Source organism: Sylvia atricapilla, chromosome Z, assembly GCF_009819655.1.
Source record: "Sylvia atricapilla isolate bSylAtr1 chromosome Z, bSylAtr1.pri, whole genome shotgun sequence".
Lineage (NCBI taxonomy): Eukaryota > Metazoa > Chordata > Aves > Passeriformes > Sylviidae > Sylvia > Sylvia atricapilla.
The window spans coordinates 43,138,322-43,162,183 of NC_089174.1; the positions used below are offsets into that span (position 1 = coordinate 43,138,322).

Consider the following 23,862-nt stretch of genomic DNA (forward strand, 5'->3'; position numbering starts at 1 on the left):
GAAAGGCTTCTCTGTGCTCAGGATACCATCACTTCACTTCCCAACAAAGGGAATGTTTGAATTATCACATATTTGCATATACTTTTATCGTAGGCAGGAATGCTGAGATGTGCCTAACACAAATGGTGTTTAGTGTGTAGCTGTTACCTGTATTTCTGCATGCAAGCTGAGGTGTGGGCTATCTCTGCAAGTGGGAAATCTCTGTAGTGAGAAGCAGCTTGTGATCACTGATAAAGTGGGTCTGTGAGAGCAACTTTACCAAGAGTAATAGTGCTGGAGCAAAGGTCACATCTGGACTGACATAATTGTGCCACTGCAGCTGCCAAAGTTTCCTCTGTCTTTACTTCAGAGAGCAAATAGGGCCCCTAACTTCAGCCCCTGAATTATTGCTAGCATTACTTTTCACATGTCCAAAGTAGACTCTTTAAAACTAGTTGTGGGAAAGGAGGTGAGTTTGGGAAAGAGGTTTCAAGGATGCCCTTGAAGAAAGATCTAAGCATCACAAAGGTAAGCTGTAGAGAATTCAGAGCTGTCTGTGTAATGACTAAGCTTTTTTCGGTCTAGATGTGCATAGGATAGCTCAGATGATTTTAATTCCATACCTGTTTCCTGCTATCATTTGTGGTGTTCTGATAAGATGAAAATGTCAGTAAGGGTAGTTTGATCTCTGACTGTGCAGATGGAAATCAGTTATTTCTGCTGTTAACCATGACATGTTGATTATATTATGTAGATATCTTGCAGGTTTAAGAAGATGGAGTAGAAACTGCAGTGTCTTGACTCAGGAGTAGGTCAGACACATTTTTCAGCTCTCTTCTCCCTTGGTTGTCTTCAATTTTAGAAAATTCCAAAGATGAACAAAAGCCTATTTTGCCTTCCTGAATTCAGAAAGAATGGATACTGTGATCTGCAAGTATCTTTTCCAAGGTTGTTTGCTGTAAGGCCTGTGAAATGCCAGGCAAGATCTGACAACATACAGTGTTCCTTGTTCTGAAAGACACTTGCAGTAAGGAGAGGAAACAGCTTGAGATTTTGCTGTAGAAGAATGGCTTTGTAGATGGAGATATACAAGTAAAGATTCATTAGACTATAAACTTGTCTTTATAGTGTAGATAATTGAATAATTGACTGTTATTAGTCAGATTTCTAATGGTGGAGGTTGCTGTTGATAGTGTTTTTGTGCTATTGCAGATTGCTGTCTGAAGTTTATTTAGAAGCAGAGAATCTGCAAGATTCAAGATTCAACAAACTCTCAGGTTTAACTCGTCACATTAAAAAATAAGTAAAAATGGAGGATATTAATAAGTTTTGGGTTATCTCATAAGTTTGTTAGATATTATCCATCTCTTAAGTATTGGAGCCAGTTACTGAGAGGTGTCTTTCTTATTGTGCCTCAAAGTTCAGTTAATATTTTTTCCCTGGATGCATTAGGAATTAAAGGAAAATGACCAGAAAGTAAAAGAATGCATTGTTGGGAATTGCATTCCAGCATGCATTTATTTATTCAAGACTGAAGTACTTCAGGGTGATAATTGAACGAGATGCAGGACTCCAGGCACTAACATTGAGAAGTACCATGATATATCTCTTCAGAGGAAGTATTTCAAGTCATCTGCTGATGAACACTCTTGTCGTGCTTGCATTTAATGTTGTATTGAGCTTCTTCCAAACCTATTATTCCTTTCTTCTAAATGTTCTACATTCAAAAATTATCACTTTTCAAGGAAGCAGACACTTTCTTAGCTTTTGTAATAGAACGTGGCATTAAATGTCCCTAATCAGTAAGATGATATTGCATGCATGTTCTTTCACAGTGCTGAGTGTTTGGAGATCTTGACACTGTATAGCAAATTTAAAAGTCCATATTGTAGTTTGTTCCAGTTAATTGAAAAACTCTCTAGAAGCTGCTGGACTCAGGAGTATCTCAGAAATTAGAAACTGCAGAGGAAATCTGATTGCCTATATACAGGATTGAGCAAGCCTTAGGGTTAAAGAAGACAAAACAAGTTGTGAGTAAATGGGTGCTTTTGTTTTCCTCCTGCAAGAATTGTAGGGATCTTCTAATTGTATACAAGAAAAATGGACTCACTGTTGACTGTACCATAGACTCTTAAGTTACAACATTTCAGTCTGTTACCCGTACTGAAAGATGTCTGCAAATCAAAAAAATCCCTACAAACTTCTTAGCTGTAAAATATATTTCTATGTGGATGGCATTTCAGGTGCATTGGCATACCTCTTTCGTCCTGAAAAATTTTATAGTCTGACATAACCATAAACTTTGTGGAGGTAAAAAGTGCTGAGTCGCTTCTGAGTTTGACTGCTCTGCTTAGAGGTGTGTCGGTGAAGTAAGGTAGCTGCCAACTCTAGCACATGCAGAAGAATCTGGAAGGAAAGGAAATATGTACTGATTGTCTTGTAATAGCTGGTATGTTGCAACAGTCAGTAGAGAGCTCAGAAAATCTGTTAAAATAACAGCTGTCTTGAAGCTGTACCAGGATTGTAGACATGCTGTTCAGCTGAATCAGCTGAAGGTGTCTCTTCATCCATGCACTCCCAGGACATCACCTAGAAGACTGTCAAGGGAAATGGAAGGCGTATCAAGCTCATACCCAGGTTTAGTTTACAGTCACCCTTAGTGTACAGTTATGTGTAGACTAGAAGACTTGCTATATTTGTGGTTGCATGTTTGACACTTCAGAATCCAACACAGTGTGCAGTGAGGCAGGTTTAAAAAATAGTGTACATATTTAAAGAAGGTATTAATTGCAGAACATACAGGTTTGATGATGAGTGATTTTGCTTGTAAACTTTGAGAACTTGAAGAAGCTCAACCTTTAGTGGGCAAAAACCACCTTTCTGTATGGAATTCAAACAGCAGGCAGCGGAGAACAGAGCTTTTAAGTTAATCTGAAAATGTGAAGGAAAACCTTGTGTTTCCAAGAGGCAAAAGTGAAACAGCTAAAATACCTCTCATATGTCCACCTTCCCCTGTTTCCTCACTAGTATCTTTGTATTACAGACTTTTTTTTCCAACAGGTTGTTTAAGAACTTTTCAGTTAAGATCTTTGAGATTTGTTCTTTTTTTATCCTTAAAGTACTGTTTCATGCATTTTGTATCTGTAGCATGGCAGCTGAGCCTGTAGTTAGCAGTGAGACCTTAAGGCTGTTTGATCATCAGTCTCCTTTTTTCTTAAATCATGAGGTGAGGTATATTTTATCTGTTTTGATAAACTTTGTACTATTGACACCTGGCTTATTTTGTGCTTCAGCAAATAAAGTAAAACATCTGAGTCTTGTTGAGGAAAATGAGCTAATTACATTAAAAATACTTAAGTGCTGAAGACTTTTGAGTTGTGATCTGCAAATTAGTGATGAATTTTGGTTTTTAATGATAGATTGGAAGCTCTTTAGAAAAATTATGTGACATGTTATTTTCAAATAGAGTTGTTAGTAAATTATTCTTAAAAGTAAGTTGGATACATATGTGAAATGATCAAGACTATCAGGAAAATGTTCCAGAACATAATACTTTGATTGTCTTTGGTTCTTTATGCATGTGCAGTTTAAGTGAACAAGAAAAACAAAACTAAAAGCTCGGTGAAACTCTCCCGAATGAGAAAAACAAGGGGAAAGGTAAGGCATTTGTTACGGCTGACAAATGGTTGTGTTGCCAGTGCAGAGAACATACAAGGGCCCCTACCTAGAAGAGCTTGGGGATGTTGGTGAATGAGAGGCTGGACATTATTTGAGAGCCCAGAAAGCAAATTGTATCCTGGGCTGCATCCAAAGCCGCGTGGGCCGCAGGGGAGGGAGGGGATTCTGCCCCTCTGCTCTGCTCTGGTGAGACCCCAGCTGGAGCCCTGCACCCAGCTCTGGGGTCCCAGCGCAGAAAGGACATGGAACTGCTGGAGTGAGTCCAGAGGAGGCCACCAGGTTGATTAGGGGTTGAAGTGCCTCTTCTGTAAGGAAAGGCTGTCAGAACTGGAATTGTTCAGCCTGAAAAAAATGCCCTAACTGTGGCCTTCCAGTACTTGAAGCGAGCCTACAAGAAATTTGGGAAGGGATTTTTTACAATGGAAAATACCCTCAAACTGACAGAGGATATATTTAGATTAGATGTTAAAAAAATTCTTTTGAAGGTGATGAGGCACTAGAACAGGTCACCCAGAGAAGCTGTGGATGCCCCATCCCTGGAAATATTTAAGGCCAGTTTAGATGGGGCTTGGAGCAAACTGATCTACTCAAAGATGTCTATGCCCACAGCAGATATGTTGGATCTAGGTGATCTTTCAGGCCCCTTCCCACCCAGACCATTCTGTGATTGTTTGAATTAGGAAGGAAGTCTGTGCCATGAAGAATTGGAAAGAAGAGGAGGGAGGAGTGGAACCAACGCTAAGCCTGATGGAAGTAGACATGAAACCTTTTTTGCTTTATTTAGGTTACTATATTTCTCACAGTGCTCTTCCGGTATAGCCTTCCTATCATAAGCAATTGTAGTTTCTGGAGACAGTTATCAGCCTGAGAAGCAGTTCTGTGTAGCAGAATGGGAGGAAGAGTTGCCAAGGCAGTCTGTTTATGTTCAGAGTAAGAAATATGTTTGGAGAAAGCCCAGGATAGAACATTGCGACTATTAAAATTAATAAATTGTAGGATTTTAATCTCTTATTTTCCCTCTGTGTTGTGTTCAGAGAGACTTAATTATTTTTACTAGTTACTAGACCTCTTGTGGTGTTAAGGAAAGATAAATTCCTTTTATGGTAATGTGACGTCATTCAAAATGGTAATTTTAAAAGTAGTCTTTTAAGTTTGAAGGTGTTTTTGTGCTCCTCTCTGTGATCTGAGTTTGCTGGGAGGAATCTCTGCTAACTCAGACGTGTGGCTGCCTTGTATTAGGCATTGCTGCTTTCTTTAATGACAAGAAGAACCACTTGCTTTCATTTTCCTCCCTCTTCCAGCTACTTTCTAGATATGTTTTCATGATTCGAAAAGTATGTATATCCGGATCACTTGGTGCAAGTCTTTTAAGTCTGAGCTGTTATGAGACATGTAATCGCTAAGCATTACTACTAAAGCTGGAGCACTTGCTCCCTGCAGACTTCTGTTTTTCACTTCCACCTCTTTGGTTTCCCAGCCAGTACTGCCAACTTCCTGCATTGTTACCTTTGATAAATCTTGCCTTTTCCCCATCCCACAGGGTGGGAAAAGCTTGCCGTGTTTGTCTGTTTGGGTAATATTTAAAGGGATCAGGAGTGAGTTTAATAATGCAAAAGGAGTTAAAGCTGAGTGTGTATTCCTTACAATAGAGCTATGTCTAAGGTGTATCTAAATAGTTAATTTCAGCTAAGCTTCTCTTAGCCTCTGCCAGGTGTTGTGGGCTTTTTTTTTTTCTTATCTGTCTGGAAAAATGGGTCATAGAAAAAGGATTCTTCAAGTATGTTTGCTTTTCTGTTCAACTGGTCTGTATTACTCAGTTGTCTCCCAAGCTTGATGGGACATGTGTCTTATTCTCCTTGTGTGTTTTTCCTTTTTTTCGCCATTCTTCCTAAATAACAGCAATCCAAAATGCACAAAGGTTTATTTTCTAAGACCACTGTATCCTAATTTTGGGGGGGCTCAGCATGAAAGAGCTTGTTCTTTTGTTTAATTCCTTTTTAGAATTTTACTTTCCTTCATGTCCCTTACACCTGTAAAAATCATCTGTGTGTGATATGCTTTCCCCTGGCCCAATTCTCTTTTAACTGGTGCTTGCCTCTGCAGTGTATTTCTGTTGTCTCATCCCGAAACAAACTCAGAAACATAGTCCTCTCTTATTGAGTGAGAAACTTTGCCATTGATTTTACTAGATAGAAGATGTAGCTTAGTGCTGTTACTGTTATTTTCTTGCCCTGAAGCTGTTGGTAGCTTTCTCAGTTTAAGTATTTTTGTGTTAATAGAGTTCACATGCTGTTTGCCATTCTCCAGATTAACAGAGTTGTTAAATAAAATCATGTCTAGTGCCAGTTCCTTTGCTGCCACACTACAAACTTCCTGTGTTCTATTGCAATCTGTTTATTTTTAATGTATTTACAGTACTTTAGCAGATTTTTGTGTTGTGACAGTTTTGATGGTCAAATTAAATTTTATTAATTGAATGATAAGAGACCTGTGAGATAATATTAAATTAACAATACAGATTGACTTGATCAGAAAACCTACATTATTCCTGTGTAGAGTTGGGCATGTTTTGCAAGTGCTTAATAATCACTTGTTCCTGATGCCCAAAATAACTGAAACTGTTGCACGTATAACTTCCACAACCTGGGATGTGAAAGCAAAAATGGAAAAACTTCCTTTTGCAGCAGACTGGCTAGTGCTCATGGATCAAGGCTGGAACTTGCTGGGCCAGCTGTACTGTTTGATTCTTTGTTTTTACACTAGGAAAATGATTGTCCCCCTGTCCTCAGTGCTGCTAAGGCTGTGCCACAAGTACTGTGTTCCGTTGTCTCTTCACTTTAAAATGGACATAGAGGAGTGGGGTGTGTCCAGAGAAGAGCAACAAGGCTTGGAAAGGTCCAGAAACTATGGAATGGCTGAGGGAGCTGCATTTGTTTAGTCTTGAGGAGGCTCAGGGGGGAACCTCATCACTCTCTACAACTACCTGAAAGGATGTTGTGGTGAGATGGGGGCTGCTCTCTTCCAGTGTGTATGCGGTGAGAGGACACGAGGAAATGGCCTGCTGCTGAGACAGGGAAGATTCAGATTAGATATTAGAAAAAAAATTTCAGGGTACTCAGGAATCAGAATAGTTTGCCCAGGGTGGGTGGGGGAGCCAGGTATCCAAGATGCATCTGGATCTGGTGCTGGGTGATATGGTTTAGTTGTTAAGGGATTACAGTGGTATTGCTGGGTGGACAGTTGGATTTGATGACTGTAAAGGTCTTTTCCAATCTTGATGATTCTGTGATTCTAAGTGTCAGGCACTGTGCAAGTGGGATTCATGAAGATTGGTGATAGCAGAGAGGTGAGCAGATTCGGTTTTTTGATTCTACTCCAGACTCCAGAGGGGAAGGAGGAGTGCACTGAAGAAAACAAAAGCCTTTTGTAGGCCCAGTTCCCTCCCTTTCCTCTCCTCTTTTATTTTTTTTTTTTCCATTTCCAAGTCAACAACATCTCTGCTTGCAACTTTAGTCCTACCTAGTTCTTTTTAGTCTGGTTACTTCCACTTTGCTGTAAGGAAATCTTGTATGTTCAGCCATGTTGCAGACAGGCTGTGTGAGGGAACAGAGCATTTTTTGTTTTCTCAAGGGTATAGTCTGTAAATTTTCTGTTCAGTACTTGTAGTTGCAAGGATGATGAAGTAGGTTCTGTGTTGCAGGTGTTTTTAATGTTTATTTTTACAGTTTGCTTTAGTAAACATGAGGAAAAGTAAACAAAAATGAATGTTCTATGATTTAGTTGATTTTTCTGGTGAAATGCTCACAGAAACAGAAGTTCTTAGAATTTGACCTCTCAAACTAGGCAGTAGTCTGCATTAAGAAATGAATCTATTAAGGTAAGAAGCAACTGGCATTTCTTCTTTATTAAGTATCAAATGGCATATATATTCCTCTCCAGTCTTGCAACAACTGAACTGCTTAAGTAGAGTATCTTAAGGTTTGGACTTACTGTGTGGCATATAGACTACAGCTGAGATAGTTAAAGTCAAGCAAGTTTATCTAAAACTGAACAAACCGAGAACAATCCTTTAAAAGGACATCTTACAATAAAATGTATCAGATGCATTTTAAAAGGAGTATTATGTATGATGTTCAGAATATGTAAATAAAATGCAGTGTACAGCTTGCAACCTTATGTAGCACAAAAGAGGCAGCACAACTTTAAAATTTTCACTTGCATGCTTAAGTTGGAGGTTTTAAAAGGTAGAAACCTTAAAGTTTGTCCAGTCCCTTGAGACTGAGTGGTACTCTTCCTGGTAATATTTTCAGTCTTTAGAAGGGTACTTCTTCCTTTTAGTACTTCATGTAAATTAGGAGGAAATTCTTAAGTAGCTGGCATTTTCTTTCTGGAGAAGAAACCGTTGATGGGTTATTTTTTTTGTATTTGTGTTGTACATTAAAGAAAGACAGTGATTCTCACTCTGAGCATTGATGAACAAAAAACAGTGCCTGAATTGGCTGGAAGGTTGGGTTTTGTATATTCAGCTGCTGACAGGAACGCTAAATGCTGGTAACTACCCGTGAACCTAGTGTCTTCCAGTGTGTTGCTAAGAGAAAAGAATATTTAGTCAATCTACTGTTCCTGAGAATTAAATTCCTATCTGGAGTTAGTTGTTCTTTTTGTTGTTTGAATACTTCAGATGTTGACTTCATATGTGTTTAAAATATTTTCTGATGACTGATACTTTCTTTGAAATTTCTAAAAATTAAACAATACATTCAAAGTATTGATAAAGTTCAAGGATTCATGTTGAGGCTGGAACCTATTTCAGTGTCTCTGTATTACTCATCTTTGACCATATTCTCTATACAAGAGAAAAAAATGCAGAGTTTTCTATAGTTTCTTGGGTAGAAACTGTCTGGGTCTGATTATGGGGCTTTTTATATCATTGTTATTATTTCGATTGCTGTTGGTTTCTGAGGACACCAAGTAGGAGAGAAATGTTTTGTGATATTTACAAACGTGTCTATTGAAGGCAGTAATGACTTGGGGCATTACAGACACTTTCACTGATGTTACCTTGTAGCTTTTTTTGTAATTATAAATACAAATTGGTCCTGACGTATATAGTATTTGAACCATATAGTTTTTTCAGTGTTTTTCTCTCCATTATGAATTCAGATTAGGTGCTCTCTTTGCTGTGTCTATTAAACCCAGGATCAGTTACATTCATTTTAGGTAATTTTGAGCAAAACCAGTTCAGTGTCATAACAATCACATTATTTTATTTATATTAACAATCACATTACATTTGGCTATCAGGATTAAAATCTGAAAGGTGTTGGGAAAGCACTTTTTTGACCTTTCCTTTTTTTTTTTTTTTTTTTTTTTTTTTTTTTTTTTTGCCTAGAATCACTCAACAAACTATTCAATGTGCTACATGTAAAGTGCTGAAGTAATTGACCTGAAGGAAAGGAAGGTGTGGGGTGTATATAAATGTAGTAAGACTTCTGTAGTGGAGGGGTAAAACATACTTCATTAATGGAACTGTTACATATGTCCTGACTCACTTCACTCAAAGTGTGAAGCTGGAGAGATGGAGAGTTGATACTGCAGAATTTCTGAAGAAATTTTCAGAACCTCATGTTTGATAGTTAAAGATGAACCAAAGTCTCTTAGGCTTTTAGCACAGTGCTGGTGGAACAGTGTTGCATTAAAAGAGCATTTTGCGCTGATCAGAAAGGTTTTAATTAGATGTGATCTATATTATGCCGTGTATGTTGGTACTTTCATAGCAGTAACAAAGTAGAACAAAATTTGAGGATGCCCCCAATATCTATGATGTAATGTAAGCTGTAATGAAAACAAATATTTCTTACTCTTACCATTCCAAGCCAATATTTTGCATAAGGTAATTCAGAGGTTCTCACTGAGCAGCAAGTTGTTCAGGGTTAATAGGATTTAATTCTGTGATACGTTTAGAAGTCAATCCTAACAGTTCTTGCAAGTCAGAAGTGTATCTAAATAGTTGTCATGGATTGCTCATGCTTTTCTTTAGACGGATTCTGTGCTTTTGTTCCCTGCTTTAAAGTGAACTTCTCCAGAATGTGGTGGGGGGATGGGACTGTTTCACAAAACCAGTGATTAATGTGGATGCATCCTGTCTAATCTGACAGTCTTGAATTTGTTACTTAACTCCCATACTTGGAAATACAAGGTAAATGCAGAGAAATGTTGGATAGACACATACAGGTTGTGCTGAATAAAATGTTGTCTTTGGAGGTTTGAGGTTTGTGCAGAATGAACTTTCAGAATTTAAGCTGATGTAAAGATTAAACTGTAGTAAAATCAAAAGTTTTTGTTACAGTGGAAGAATAAGGTGGGAGGAAATTATTTGGTTACTTCAGTTTCTAGATTGCATATTGAGTAGATAGTCAAGGTTTTGTCAGCCAAGTAACAGGCTTGAACAGGAACAGGAAGAACTGTCAGACCTGACTTTGCTCAGACTGTTATAAAAGGGAAAAATAAGTAATATAACTTCTGGAAATGAAATCCTGCTGGATTCAAGGGGATGTCTGGGGATTTAACCATGTGTTTAACTCCTGAATTTCAAGTTAATAATTTTCCCTTTTGCAGTTTTCATTCTCTGCCACAGATAAGGATCAACTGGTACATCCCTTGCTGCCAGCCTGTTCCTCAGAGTAGAGGATGTGTTGGTGGTTGTAAAATACCAACTTCTAGAGATGTAGAAAGAACATTGTCTCTAGAACACTTCTGTCCTCTTGGTCTGACTTCACCAGCCATAGGGATGTGTTATCCTAATATTAGTTTTTCTCTTTTAAGCAGATTGTAGATCTATTATAGTTCTATTAAATGATTGTAAGTAACAAAGTTGATCTGTTATTTGAAGACCTGGTAAATTCTCACTGCAAAAGTTCTAAAGTTTTAGGTATAAACACTGTTGTGGTTCATGTTTGTGACCAAATTTCCCCAAAATTAATATGACATCATATATGGAGACTGCAGTTTGGAATCATGTAGAGAAGTACTGATGTGAAGAAAACATGTAAATGAGAGCTTAAAAATGTCAGTCTTCAAGTAGGAATTATGTAAATGTTTGAGAGAACACATGACAGGAGTTTGTTGTAAAGAGGCTTACCATCTGCATTAAATCAGTTGTTCCAAGCTTAAATGAAAAGGGTGGGAAAAATACTACTTTATGGAGAAGCATGGGTTAGTATGTTGGAAAGCTGTTAGTGTCTGACTTAGACTCTAGGTTAAACTAGTCTGCTTATTCAATGTGACATCTGACTTGCTGATCAGCTATTTCTGTAAACAAAAAGGCAACAAAAAGACTCAGAGTGCTGCCAGTAGCTGCTAAGTGTTGTGTGTACAGCATCCATTGTTGGGGAGATCTGCATGCTGCATAGGTAGAATTTTGTGGGTCTCTGTGTGGGAGGAAAAACGCAAACCAGTGAAGCAGTGAAATTCAGACTACAGAGTTAGCAAGCAAGTGGTCTCAGAAATTAGCCTGCTGTCAATGTCTAAATCATCAGATTGTTAAAACTCCTTCAGAGTTTACGAATGAAACTTCAGGGAAAAGAAAGTTAATTGAGAAGGACTGGGTTTTTTTATTTTTTTAAGCCAACCGAACCAACTTTGAGGATGGTAACATGCTGTCCTCAAAACATAGTTCGGCTGCTAAAGATTCTGGAGATACTTTCTTCTAATATGCTGTTCTACGTAGAGTGATGCTTGCAGAATAGATACACAGTGAGGTGAATAAAAAGTAGGTTCAGTGTTCACGTGAGCACCATGCTTAAGACATTGGAAGCTATTAGTGCCTCAGGCTGTCCCTCAAGTAGGTGAAGAAATCAAAGGCAAAGTGATAAAATAATTTTGCTCGCTGTTTCTTTAAATGTAATCATGCAATTGTTTGAAGAAGTTGGAGAGATTCAAAAGAAATTGCTTATTGATGTGTTTCTGAATTACTTGTGGTAAAGCTTATTTTAGATGCTACAGAGTGTAGTAATAAAAAAAAAGGGGCAAAAAAATTTCTGTAACTCCTAATTGTCGTCTGACAATTAGGCTTAAAAGAAATAGGGATATGGCTAGTGTGACTTTTGTTCTGGCAGTTTGCTTTGAAGTTGTCTGTGCTTTTACCAAACTATGAAGAAGAGATCTTAAGGGATGCCAAAAGAAAGTGTGTTAATCCAAATCCTGTCTTGGTTGTACAGACTGGTTTCTTCTGTGAAGGCCCTTAATCTGCAACTGCAGTTGGAAGACATTTGTGTTAGCCTTCGCAGGTCACAAGACAGTGTCACTTCTGCACTTAACTTCTGGCAACCCAGAGAGAACTAAAATCATACAGATAAAAATGAAAACTTCTTGAAGCTATAAAGCTCTTCTCAGATACACAATGTGACTACTTCGCATTGCAAAGAATAAGCTTAAGGGAGAAATAGAATGGAGAGAACAGGTGCAGGCTAAGTTTTAAAAATATGGGAAAAGGTTCTAATTTCTACACTACGTGAAATGTCTGGCTATAGTGTTATTCAGAATTAAAATATTAGGAAGTGTCGAATTAAAAGCTAGTATGTTTTTGGCAGTGGTTGATGTGGTTGTTGTTTTTCTTTCTTCTCAGTCAGCCATTATACAATTTACCTTTTAAAAGTGGCATAATTTCTGATTGAACAGTCAAAATAGCAATCAATACTAAGAGGTAAAGGTGTATACAAGAAGATGCAGCCAAAGAGCTTTGCTAACTTAACATGCTATTATTATGGCTGCTTGAGTCTGCTTTACTTCAAGAATTCAAGATCCTAATTTTGGGAGAGTGGTGTCTTTTAAAGACACAAATGCATTTAAAAATTGAGTCTCATGACAGATATGGTTGGCTCTTTTTAGTTATTGAAAGGCAATAGCAACAAATCTTCATAAAAAATAAGTGCATTTGTTGCTGTCTTAAAGCAATTCTGTTTGTTTACAGGTGTCAGCTGTGATGCATGTTTAAAAGGAAATTTTCGAGGTCGCCGGTACAAGTGTTTAATTTGCTACGATTACGATCTGTGTGCGACTTGTTATGAAAGTGGTGCAACGACAACAAGGCATACAACTGACCATCCAATGCAGTGCATACTAACAAGAGTAGATTTTGGTAAGTGATAATTTCAAACTCCAGTAATTAAATGCTATATTGTCCACAAATGTAATGCTGGTTTTCATGTTTCTAATTATTAATTATTAATCACTTCCCCCATTAGTGCACTAAACTAAGGGCCAAGTTCTTGAGTTCTAATAAGCAGGCATGCTTTCTTCAATAGACGAGCTGATTTTTCTTTTTTCTTAACTGCTGCATATGTATTTCTGATTTTCTTATTTTGGTCTGATTACAGCAGATTATCAGTCTAATAAATATGCTTAATAATAGTGACTACTGTTAAAAGTGACACATTCTATAGGCAGAAAATAAATCCTGATGAGATTTTGTAGGAAGGTCATTCATTTGTGTTTTTTGTGAGACTGTAAGTACAGGAAAGGTAGTGATGGGCTGCAGTGAGTATGAGATTAGTGGTAAGGACTAGCACACAGTCTTTTTGGAATTCCTTTGTAGATCTCCTGATCCAGGCATTATTTCTAGATAAAATAAAGCCTGGCCAGTATTTAAAATAAATAATAGTTGTTCTTGTGTCCTGTCCAGTTTGTTGTTTCTGTTACATCATAGTTGAAACATGTTGTAACTTGAGAGAAATGATTTTGTGACAGTCCATTGCTCTACGATTTTGCTGATGCTGGACATGTTTGTTTTTTTTTTTTTTTTTTTTTTTTTTATGTCAAGCACATGGGACTAGCATTTCAGTATTTTTTTCCTGGAAATTGCAGCTGTTATCTTCATTTTATGAATCGTTTAAATATGATTTCTCAAAAGCTGAAGTCCTAATTTTTTTACCTTTTTGCTTAGAACAGAAGTAAAATTTATACTTTATTGGTCTAAAGTTTAGAGAATAGCTACGTATAGAAGCATGCAGTTTCTTAAAACAACCTTTATAGGAACTTGTCTTCAATTTTATTTCAATTCTCAGGGTTCCTCTTGCCCTGAGCCTGCCTAGTCATGACTTCAGAAATCCAGATAATGGAAGTCCATGGTTTGAAAGGGAATAATTTATCAAAAATACATGCCCCTATTTTAACTATGTTTCTGGTCAAGCTTTTAGTTTTTCTTTGGTGTACAGTATTGGGGATTGAGGTCACTGTTTCAAATGCACAGTTGAAACTTCTTAACCTGTTAGCAACAGTTATTTTTGGATATTAAACATGGGCTAAAAGGACAGCATTGCTGTAAGTACTAAATACTAATCACAAGGGTAACTGAAGACTGAAACATTTTGACATTAAATGTGAAAGATTTCCACATACTGCAATAAGAATTTGTTCTAAACTATACTTTTTTAATAAAAAAGCCTATAATCAGAAACTGAGAATGACTAAGAATTATGTTTTGTTTCTTGCAACTCAGTACCTCTCCTTTGGAAATCTTTGATAAATTTACCTTTGGCTTAATGCCTTTTATGTGTGTGTTATAGAGATACAGAGGGGTTATCTTTTACCGTTTAGGTATCCGTGAAGAAGGTTCAGAGTGAAGTATTGAGATGGGTAATAGGATTTAATGGCAGCTTCTATATTCCTTGGTATTTATGCTGTTTATTCTCTAAATGAGAATAAGAAAACAAGGTCTGTAAATTTAATATGGCTTGATTTCCAAGCATTGCTCCTACAGAACTAGTATCAGGAAAGAAAATACTGCAGCTCAGCTCTACAGTAAGAGTAATGGTTTGATTAACTCTGCAAAACAATAGTATCACCAAATTGTGAGCCTTAGCAACAGTGTCTGAAGGTACTGAATTACTACTCCTTGTAAGAGTGGAGAATGAATTGGGAGAATTGATAAATGTGATATTCCTTAGAGTTCAGGAAGGTCTGTGACATCATTCCTAAAATGTTTTGATTTTAGAGTTTCCTGCAGAATACACACAAAGGTGCGTTACAGTATTGTACAGATGCTTAAAGAAGCTGGTGACTTTTCAAAGGGTCTTGTGTGGCCAAGGAGATCATGTGACTTTGCAAAAAACTAGGCACAAAAAATGTTAAATTTAATTAGAAATGTTAAATTTAATTAGAAAATAATAAATGGTAGAAGTGATCTAGAATTACCTGATTCAGGGTTGTTAGGATAGTTGTGTTAGTGGATATTAAAAATCACCGGGGTTAGATATTAATGTCTGAGAAGAAAATAGTGTCAAAGGTAAAATTGACAACTAAGTAGTATTGTTGTGGGTTTTTTGCCAGCCAGCAGCCAAGCACCACACACTTACTTGCTCACTCCCCACCAGCGGAATCAGGGAGAGAATTGGAAGGGTAGAAGCTGAAAACTCATGTCTTGCAACAAAGACAGTTTAATAGGGGAAGCAAAAATCATGCACACAAGCAAAGCAAAACAAGGGATTTGTTCAGTGCTTCCCATAGGAAGGCAGATGGTCAGACATCTCTGGAGAGCAGGGCCCCATCATGCCTAGTGATGACTTGGGAAGACAAACAACATCACTCCAAATGCCCCCTCTTCCATCTTCTCACCTCCTTCATATACTTGATATCCTGAGCAGGGTGTGATGGGGTCCGGAATCTCCCTTTGGTCAGTTGGGCTGACCTGTCCTGGCTGTGTCTCCTCCCAGTCTCACACGCATCCCAACTTCCTCACTATCGTAGCAGTGCAAAAAGCAGAAAAGGCTTTGGCTCTGTGTAAGCCCTGCTGAGCAGTAACAAAAACATCTTGTTAGCATTAGCCTTGTATTCAACACAAATCCAAAAGATAGATAGCCCAGTACATTACACTGTGAAGAAAATTCCATCCTAGGTGAAAACAGCACAAGTAAAAGAACTAACGAAGTCTTCAGTAGTTTCCTGGTGATGTGAGAGATCAAATGAAAAGACAGTGTTTGTCATGTATGACAGTGTGAGTAGGGAATTTTCTTAAGGCAAATGTTACTAGAAACACAAACTGGAAGGCTGTTAGTGTAACTCAGTGTGCGAATTGTCGTTTACTTGGCTATTGACAAACTTCTGTTTATACTACTATTATCTATAGGCAGGTTTGTTCCAAAGGTATGAAAATATTTTAATAGCAGTAAACTTACAGTTTTTGCTTATGGTGGAAAGTGGACAGCTAATGAAAAATGAGTATTTTATCAAGGACAAGGAAGCAGAGTGGGGAATCCTTCTGTTGAAAAACTGGTGCAAGCACTTCAGAGAAAGTAATTTTTCTGATTCTAAAGTTGCACATGGGGATCAGTGAGTCGTTTGCCCAAAATACATCTGCTAGTGCTGATAAGGACCCTGTACCATAAATCCCACCACCATTCTGGCCAGCACTGTCTAGATGTGGATATTTGTAGAGTTCACTTAAGTAGTCTGCCTGAAGCTGCAACCAAGTTGTTTGTGGTGGGTAGCTGACAACATGGATGATCCTTTCAGCATAGAAAAAGTCAGATATTGTTTATCTCTGTGAAAATTATGATCAGTTTTTAGAGTTCCTAGATACTGTAATAATGTTGCAGAATATACTGCAAGAAGATGGACTTTTTCAGGTGTACTCTGAAAGAGCTTCTGTTGTCAGCTTGACACATTCTGATGTTTTTCCCCTGAGATTCAGACTAGTACAGGAACCAGTATAAGAACACTGAAAACAAAAAGCTCGCTAGTGTTTTCTGGCTGTGCATGTTCACTCTTGCACCATCTTACTGTATTTATCTTTCAGGAGTGAGTAAATAACCTATATATTAATTTTGAAGCAAGATGTGGTCCAGAACAATGGCAGTGCTGTTCCTCAGCCCTCACAAGAGATACTGGAAAAAATGCTTCAACACACATCAAGAGTGATATGCTGCTGTAGGAGGGACAGAGCTTAAAATAAAGTATGAAGTCTCATATGTAATGAGAAGAGGCCTTTAAAGCACAAATCTAATTAGTTTATTTCAGAGGAATCAAAGAGTAGAATTGTAATAGGCCTGTGTAAAGAGCAAGAATGTGCTTACCAGGAAGCCACTGTACTTTTGTAGTCTTAGTAGATCAATTTGTCAGAACAATGGAGGAGTTCACAGCAAATTTCCTATTTTCCATTTTCCTAAAAAATTTTAAACTGTTAGGATACTTTAGGGTCTAAGCATGGAGCTTGCCCATTACCACATCATTTTAAAGTGGCTATACTGACAAAGAAAGTAATACAAATGGTTAGTAGGACTCTCTGCCAAAATCCTAGTGTTACTTTTCATCAAAGTACAGAACACTCCTTAGTTCAGAAGTGCCTTCACTTGTCAGCTACAGTGGTTGTGTGACATATTTTGCCACATTTTGTGTCCAATTCCTAGGCAGAGGGAACTGATTAAATAATGGTACTGTAATAATGTGTAGTGTAGGATTGACTGAATTCACCACAATTCAACTTGAGACTTTAGTGGGGTTTTTTTGTTTGGGTTTTTTTTTTCACACACTTGAACAGGATATGTGTGCTAAATGTGTATCATGCTAAATCGGACCATCATCGTTTGCTTGGAACAGGACTCTGCAGGACTCTTTGAGGGTAATATGGCTGCTTGATAAGTGATACAAGAACATATATACTTTGTTTTGTTAAGTGGTGTTTTGCTACCATTTGGTTTCTTTAAACATTGAAGAAGATTAAATAAATACACTACAAATTGCATCATACCAACATTTTTATCTCTAAGTATATATCACATTGAAATTACGTTATTTATATTAAGAAAAGTGAAACTAAAATTCCATACTGCTATGTAACCTTGTAAAAATTGTCTTAACAAAAAGTACAAGCTGTTAGAAAATGTAATCCTGAGTCACATCTCTCTTTGAAAGATTGGTTTTTATCTAAGGAATTCTGCACCGATATTTCTGTTTTGTAACTAACCTCCTACCAATTTCAAGAATGTGCTAGTTAGGTTTTAATATTAAGTATACATTTAACTTCTGTAGCTATAGATGGATAAAAAAGCTGGTGTTTTTGATATAGAGGGATAAAACTGCTGGTATTTTTGGCTTCATTTTCACATTTAATTCAGGTTGTTTCTTGGAGTTTTTCCCCCACCAAGGAAAAGCTATAATGTCTAAACACTGTTGTGCTTGAAAACTGACTTCGTAAACTACTGTTGGGTTCCTCAGCAGTGTTCTGATCCTTCTACTTCTTTGTATTCTTCCCCTAAGTAATAAGGAATATGGATCACGGATCTTATCCTAGAGGAATATAAACCTGGTTTTACTTTTTTACTAAATACTTCTACTCATCTTCCTAGATATCTTGAACAGAAGGCTTTAGAAGTCTAGAGGAGTTTGAAGAATTACGGATTCCTACTTTTGTCTTTGAAATGAACCAAAATTTTAATATATGGAAGATTTCTTTGTGGTCAGAAGAGACAATTCTTCCATCATGGGCACATTACATTCTAAACCGATAGATTTGTAAATTAAAATGGTAACAGAATTGTAGGTTGTTTCATTTCTGCAATCATGGAGGCATGGTGTTTTCATTTCTTCCCATATTACCTCTAATTCTTGGTTAACTTCATTAGCGAAGGACCCCTTAGTAGTCAAGGACATCACTGTTCATAATTTTAGTATCTTTTATGTGCTGGTAAAAACAAAACAGATGGAGAAATACCCATTCCGTACCTTCAGTGCTAAAATCAGACACAAAGATTCATGAGACCACTTGATTACTAACCTTGTTTTTTAAACTTAGATTTTAATTTAAAGGAAAATTTATCTAGTGATCTGTATTTCACATTAGAAAAGATATTTTGATTGTAGGAGAGATTAAAGTTGAAGAGGAAAAAAGAAAGGAGGTATAAACTTACAAAGGAAAAATACCTAGATTTACCAGCTTTAACTTCTATTTTTTTAATAAAAATGCATTTTTTAATATTTCTTTTCCCAGAGGAAGGCATATTTGTTTGGCATTTAAATGTATGTTTGATGTATATTATGAGAAGGATGTAGAAGGAGTGAGTGGGAGAACATGCTAGAGGTATAATCAGGAGACTGCAAAGAATTCAGATTTTTATTAGTGAATAAATGTTCTGTTTTGTATTCTTTGAAAACAAGGAACAACACACGAATTGACAGTTTTGTCAAACCTCCCCCCTCTGTGATACAACTGTGTGTACTGCTAAAATTCTTGCTATCTGTATTGAGCTAACAGTGTATCTAAGGAAAAGATAGTTGTGTGTGAATGCTAATCTATTTAACTCTCTCCAGATGAGTTCTGGCCCTGGGCCCTTTGCTCAGCTGTGAAGTTGGAATTGGCCTTATATGAAAATACATTCATTCATTCTCAGTGAGTTTCAGAGGTAGAGGTTTTTAAGCAATCTGATATTTAGGAGGGGGTTTTTGTGGTTTTGGTTTTTTTTAGTGTTATATTGATATGAATGAGAAGCTCATTCATGTTTTCTGTAAAATACAAAATACCTGCAGAGGATGAGAGAGAATAATGTTCTATTCTTGCATGGTTTGATTAATTTTCATCTTGAGTTTCAGGAACTTCTGTGTTAGCAACTTAAAGGTGTCAACTTGTCATCAGCGGTGCAGAAGTGCTCACCTTCAACCCACCTAAAAGTGGAAGCCAATGTTTAACAGATACCCAGCTACCTTTTTTACTATCAGACTTGTATGTTATGTATTCGAGACATTTGTGAAAGTACTTGCTGCAAAGCAGTGGTTCAACTATGGCATAAATACTGACATTTGGTATTACTGAGGACTTCTAAATTGTGATCTAAATTTGATGTTTTGTCAGGAGTTCAGCTTCTGAAATTCCATCTTAAAATTGAAAAATACCATAGTTGACCCTATATGTGGGATAAGAACAGTGAAAGTTCAGCAGTATCAGCAGCATCATAATGGAAATCTTTTTTTCCTAGTAAATATTAGAAAACTAAGGTATGTGTGCTAATGATAATTAAATGTTGTCTTTGTTTCTTGTTATCAGTAACTGAACGCCTCCTGAATATAGTCATTTCAGTGAAAAAAAAAACCCATGTTAATTTAGCAGTGATTATGGTGAAGTATGTTTATGAACAGAGGTTGATGTGAACAAAATTAATGGTGAAGCTGCTTTAAAGTAACCTCTGTTTAATCTGTTCCTGTTTCAGACTTGTACTATGGTGGAGAAGCGTTCTCTGTAGAGCAGCCACAGTCTTTTACTTGTCCTTATTGTGGGAAAATGGGTTATACGGAAACATCTCTACAAGAACATGTTACTTCTGAGCATGCAGAAACATCAACAGAAGTGGTAAGAAGCCTCAGAACTTGATTCGTGGTGGAAATATATTTTAAATAGTCTCATTTCTGAAAAATTATCTTTTCTTTCTTGAAGCATGTATTCATTTAAATGCTTTTTCAGAGGGAAAGTACCTACATTTGAGAATGACATCAGAATCCTATGATTTACGGGTATGATAATATAATGATCTTGTTTCCTTCTTTTAGAGCTTTTGTTTGTTGTCCTGATATAAAAGCTGCCATGTTTAGGAGATCGTTATACTCTAAGACAAAATTTAGAAAGTTCTCACAGTTACTCTGTCTAGCTATGTCTCCCTTTTCATAATTAGTGTATAATTGTTCTACAAGCTTACAGCTATTCTGGTCTTTTGGAACTGTAAGAAAGAGGAAAACCTGCAGATAGTTTGTTTTCTAATAGCTTTTTAAATGAACCTCCTATTTTATGCGTTGGGATTCTGTAATGGTTTTAAAACTATTCTTGTCAAAGCAGGGGGGTTTTCCCCATCCCTAACCATTAGGACACTAAAAGGGGTTTAAAATACACTTCTTAAACAAATTTCAACACAAATGCTTTAATTGGAGGTGTTAACTCTCTCTATCTTGATGGACCTTGGGGGTAGGAGAAATTGGGTTAGCAATTTAGCAGAGGGACATGGAGGATGCTGTTCTGTAGTAAACTGTTTTAACCTAGAACCCCAGGAAAAAAGTGATGCTTGAAGTGGATTACTTATCACTAATACATTGTGTGAAATTAGTTATAAATAGGTATTCTAATTCTAGTCTAATCTTCTCTGTTCGGATCTTCTAGTTTTATTAATTTTGACAGAATACTGTGGAAGAAAATTAATGACTTTTCAAACCTAATAAGGAACTTGGGTGAAGGGGTGATGTGGAAGGGTGTTTGTTCACCTTTTTGGGGGCTCAGAGGTGTATGTTCTTTCTTAAAAACACAGGGAGTGTTTACTTCACAGTCAGTTGCACTGTGGTTTATTTAACTCAGTGACACACTGCAATTTTTACAGTCTCTCTGAGATTTTCTTAAGCTTTGCAACTTTCAAACATAGCATCAGCCATTGAAAGTTCTGTGTTAAGATGACTTTACTTTGTTTGGTGGCTTGGTATTGCAATTCTGATTTGCACCACTTGATGTCAGTGATATGTTCCTAAAACTGAGTGTTCACAGATTCCAGGTTTGCAGTTGTGACTTCTGGAACCCCCCACACGTAAAGCCTAAATTTCTTGACAGCTGCTACTCTGGTGAATCACGAAAGAGTTACATGTAAAAAACCAAAATCCCACTAAACTTTCTTTTTATGTGTCCGTCTGCGACACTGATTTATCATTGTTCCAAACAATGATATGTTCCAAACAATGTTTATGCTAAGTTTTGAATCTGGCATTTATGATACGTGTTTAGTGTGCATCCACATAAAATTGTTTGGGTACTGTACCCTTACTGAGATAGTGAAGGGCTACAAGACGAGTAAAGAGAAAAATATTATGGATTATAAAGTGTTTATGGTTTTAGACTTTAAGACAATTACTTATGTTTGGATACTGAGCTTGTCATTGCTTGAGTATCTCCTTCCAAAGATGCATTTTATTTTGGACATGTATTTTTAAGGATGTAAGGGAATTTTACAGGGACAGAATAATTTCTATCTTAAAGGCTTTTCACCCCCAGTTTGTCAAAGAACAAGCAAAAAACCTTTTTGTCTGTTAAATTTTGCCGTTTTTATATTCAGCAGTTTAATTTCTGCTGATTTTTGTCAGGTGTTGTACAACATTGTACAACAATGTTAGGTATTTGCAGGCAGGAATCAGAGGCTGAAGAGGTTGAAAAGGGACCTCTGGAGCAGGATCACGTACAGCTGGTTGCTCAAGACCTTGTCCAGATAGTTCTTTGATAGTGATTCCACAGTTAACTCTCTGGTTAACTTATGCCAGTGCTCAGTGATCCTCACAGCGAAAAATATTTCAGTGCTGCCTGATATTTTTGAGGAAGTTCCTATGCCCGCTGTGTCTTCTCCTGTCACTGCAATGGCTCCATCATCCTTTCAGGTTGCCTTCAGGTATTCATGGACATTCCTAATCCTTCTCCCATTACCCTATCTTTCTCCAGGCTGAACAGTTCCATCCTTCTCAGCCTTTTCTCCATTCCTCTCTGTAACCTTTCACTGAGCAGTTTCCAGTGTGTGCATGTGTGGAGCTGAGAGCTGGATGAAGGTAAAGGATCACAACCCTTGTCCTGCTGGCAGCTCTCTGTCCAGTGTAGCCCAGAACACCACTGGCTTTCTTTGCTGCAAAAGCACACTGCTGGCCCGTGGTGCACCAGGACCCCAGGTCCTTTGCTGCAAAGCTGTGTTTTATATGACGGCCTCTAGTGTGTGCTGATTCCGGGGCCTGTTCCTGCCCAGGTGCAAGACTTTGTACTTCCCCTTCATGGCGTTTCTGTTTTCCCATTTCTCCAGTTTTTTTAAGGTCACTCTAAATGGCAGCACAGCTCCCTAGCATATCAGCCACTCCTAGTTTTATGTAATCAGCAGAATTCCCACTGATCACCACACTCTGAGCCTGTCCACTGAGGCAGTTTTCACTCTACCTCACTCTCTGCTTATACAGCCTGAGCATCAGCAGCTTATCTTTGAGCATCCTGTGAGAGACAGCGTCAGTAGTCTCATTTGAAGTCCAGGAAAACAATTTCCCCTACTCTTCAGTCATCTACTAGGCCAGACACTTCAGCATTGAAGTTTCTGAAACTGGTCAAGCATGTCTTCCCCTTTGTGAAGCCAGTGCTGACTACTATTGATGATTTTCTTGTCTTTAATAGTGCCTGAAAATAGTAAACAACAGTTTCCTCACATTCCCAGAGGTCAAAGCAAGATGACCAGCCTGTTGTTCCCTAGGTCTTCCTCTTACTTGACTGTCTTTAAAATAGGAGTGAACTTTGCTTTACTCCAGTCCTCAGACACCTCATCCAGTCACCATAACTGTTTGAAGATTGAGAGAAGGCTCACAATGGCATCTGCCAGTTCCCTCAGCACCTCTTGGTGCATCACACCCGTTACAGTCTGCTGGTTTAAGTATTCCAGTTCATGTAAGTATTCTGTAAAGTAATCCTCTTCCAGCAGGAGAATGTCTTCACTACTCCAGACTTTACCACTGCTCTCTGGGGACTCGAGTTGCTGAAGACCAGTCTTCCCAGTAATGACCATAGCAAAGAAGGTATTCAGTATTTCAGCCTCTTCTGTGTTGTGTGTCACATCTTTTGAGCAATAGGCCCACATTTTCCCTAGTTATCTTTTTATTTCCTATGCAATTCTAGAAGACCTTCTTGTTATCATGGACATTCTTGCCTGATTCAATTCCATTTGGACTTTAGTTTTGCTTACGTTGCCCTGTGATGCTCAGATAATGCTTTTGGTAGGCTATGGCTACCCTAGAAGGGCAGCCTCTGTATGTTTTCTTTTTGTGATTGAGTTTGTCCACGAGTGTCTTCATCATCCATGTAGGCCTCCTGGCATTTTTGCGTCACTTCATATTCGTTGAGTTGGAGAACTTTTTCATCTTCTTCCCTTCTGCCCTCAGGATCTTGAAGTTCACTCTGTCAAGGTCTCTGCAGCCAGGGCTTTCTTTGACTCTCATATCCTGGCTGAACCCCTCCTTGCTGGTAGTTATGAAGTTGCATATAGCACCTGGCCTCATGTGCTTCCTTGTTACTTGGAGGAGAAAGTTACCCGGAGTGCACTCCAGGAACCTCTTGGATTGCAGTCATCTGTTGTCCTTCCAACAGATACTGGAGTTGTTAAAGACCTCCATGAGGATCAGGTCCTGCAAGTGTGAGGCAGCTGCTCTGTGTCTCTGGAGGGCCTGATCAGT

The 23,862-nt window shown here is 37.7% G+C and overlaps 2 protein-coding genes across 3 annotated transcripts in view; one reads left to right on the forward strand and one right to left on the reverse strand.

Annotated features, from left to right (window-relative positions):
- The window catches only part of HOOK3 (hook microtubule tethering protein 3), a 563,324-nt gene that overhangs the window by 441,363 nt on the left and 98,099 nt on the right, over positions 1-23,862 (reverse strand). The gene's annotated exons all lie outside the window — the stretch shown is intronic.
- Positions 1-23,862, forward strand: part of LOC136374330 (E3 ubiquitin-protein ligase KCMF1) — a 44,298-nt gene that overhangs the window by 10,177 nt on the left and 10,259 nt on the right. For both annotated transcript variants that reach the window (XM_066339640.1, XM_066339641.1), the window contains exons 2-3: positions 12,629-12,796; positions 19,854-19,993. In XM_066339640.1, coding sequence (XP_066195737.1) covers positions 12,629-12,796; positions 19,854-19,993 — 308 coding nt within the window. The remainder of the gene's footprint in view (positions 1-12,628; positions 12,797-19,853; positions 19,994-23,862) is intronic.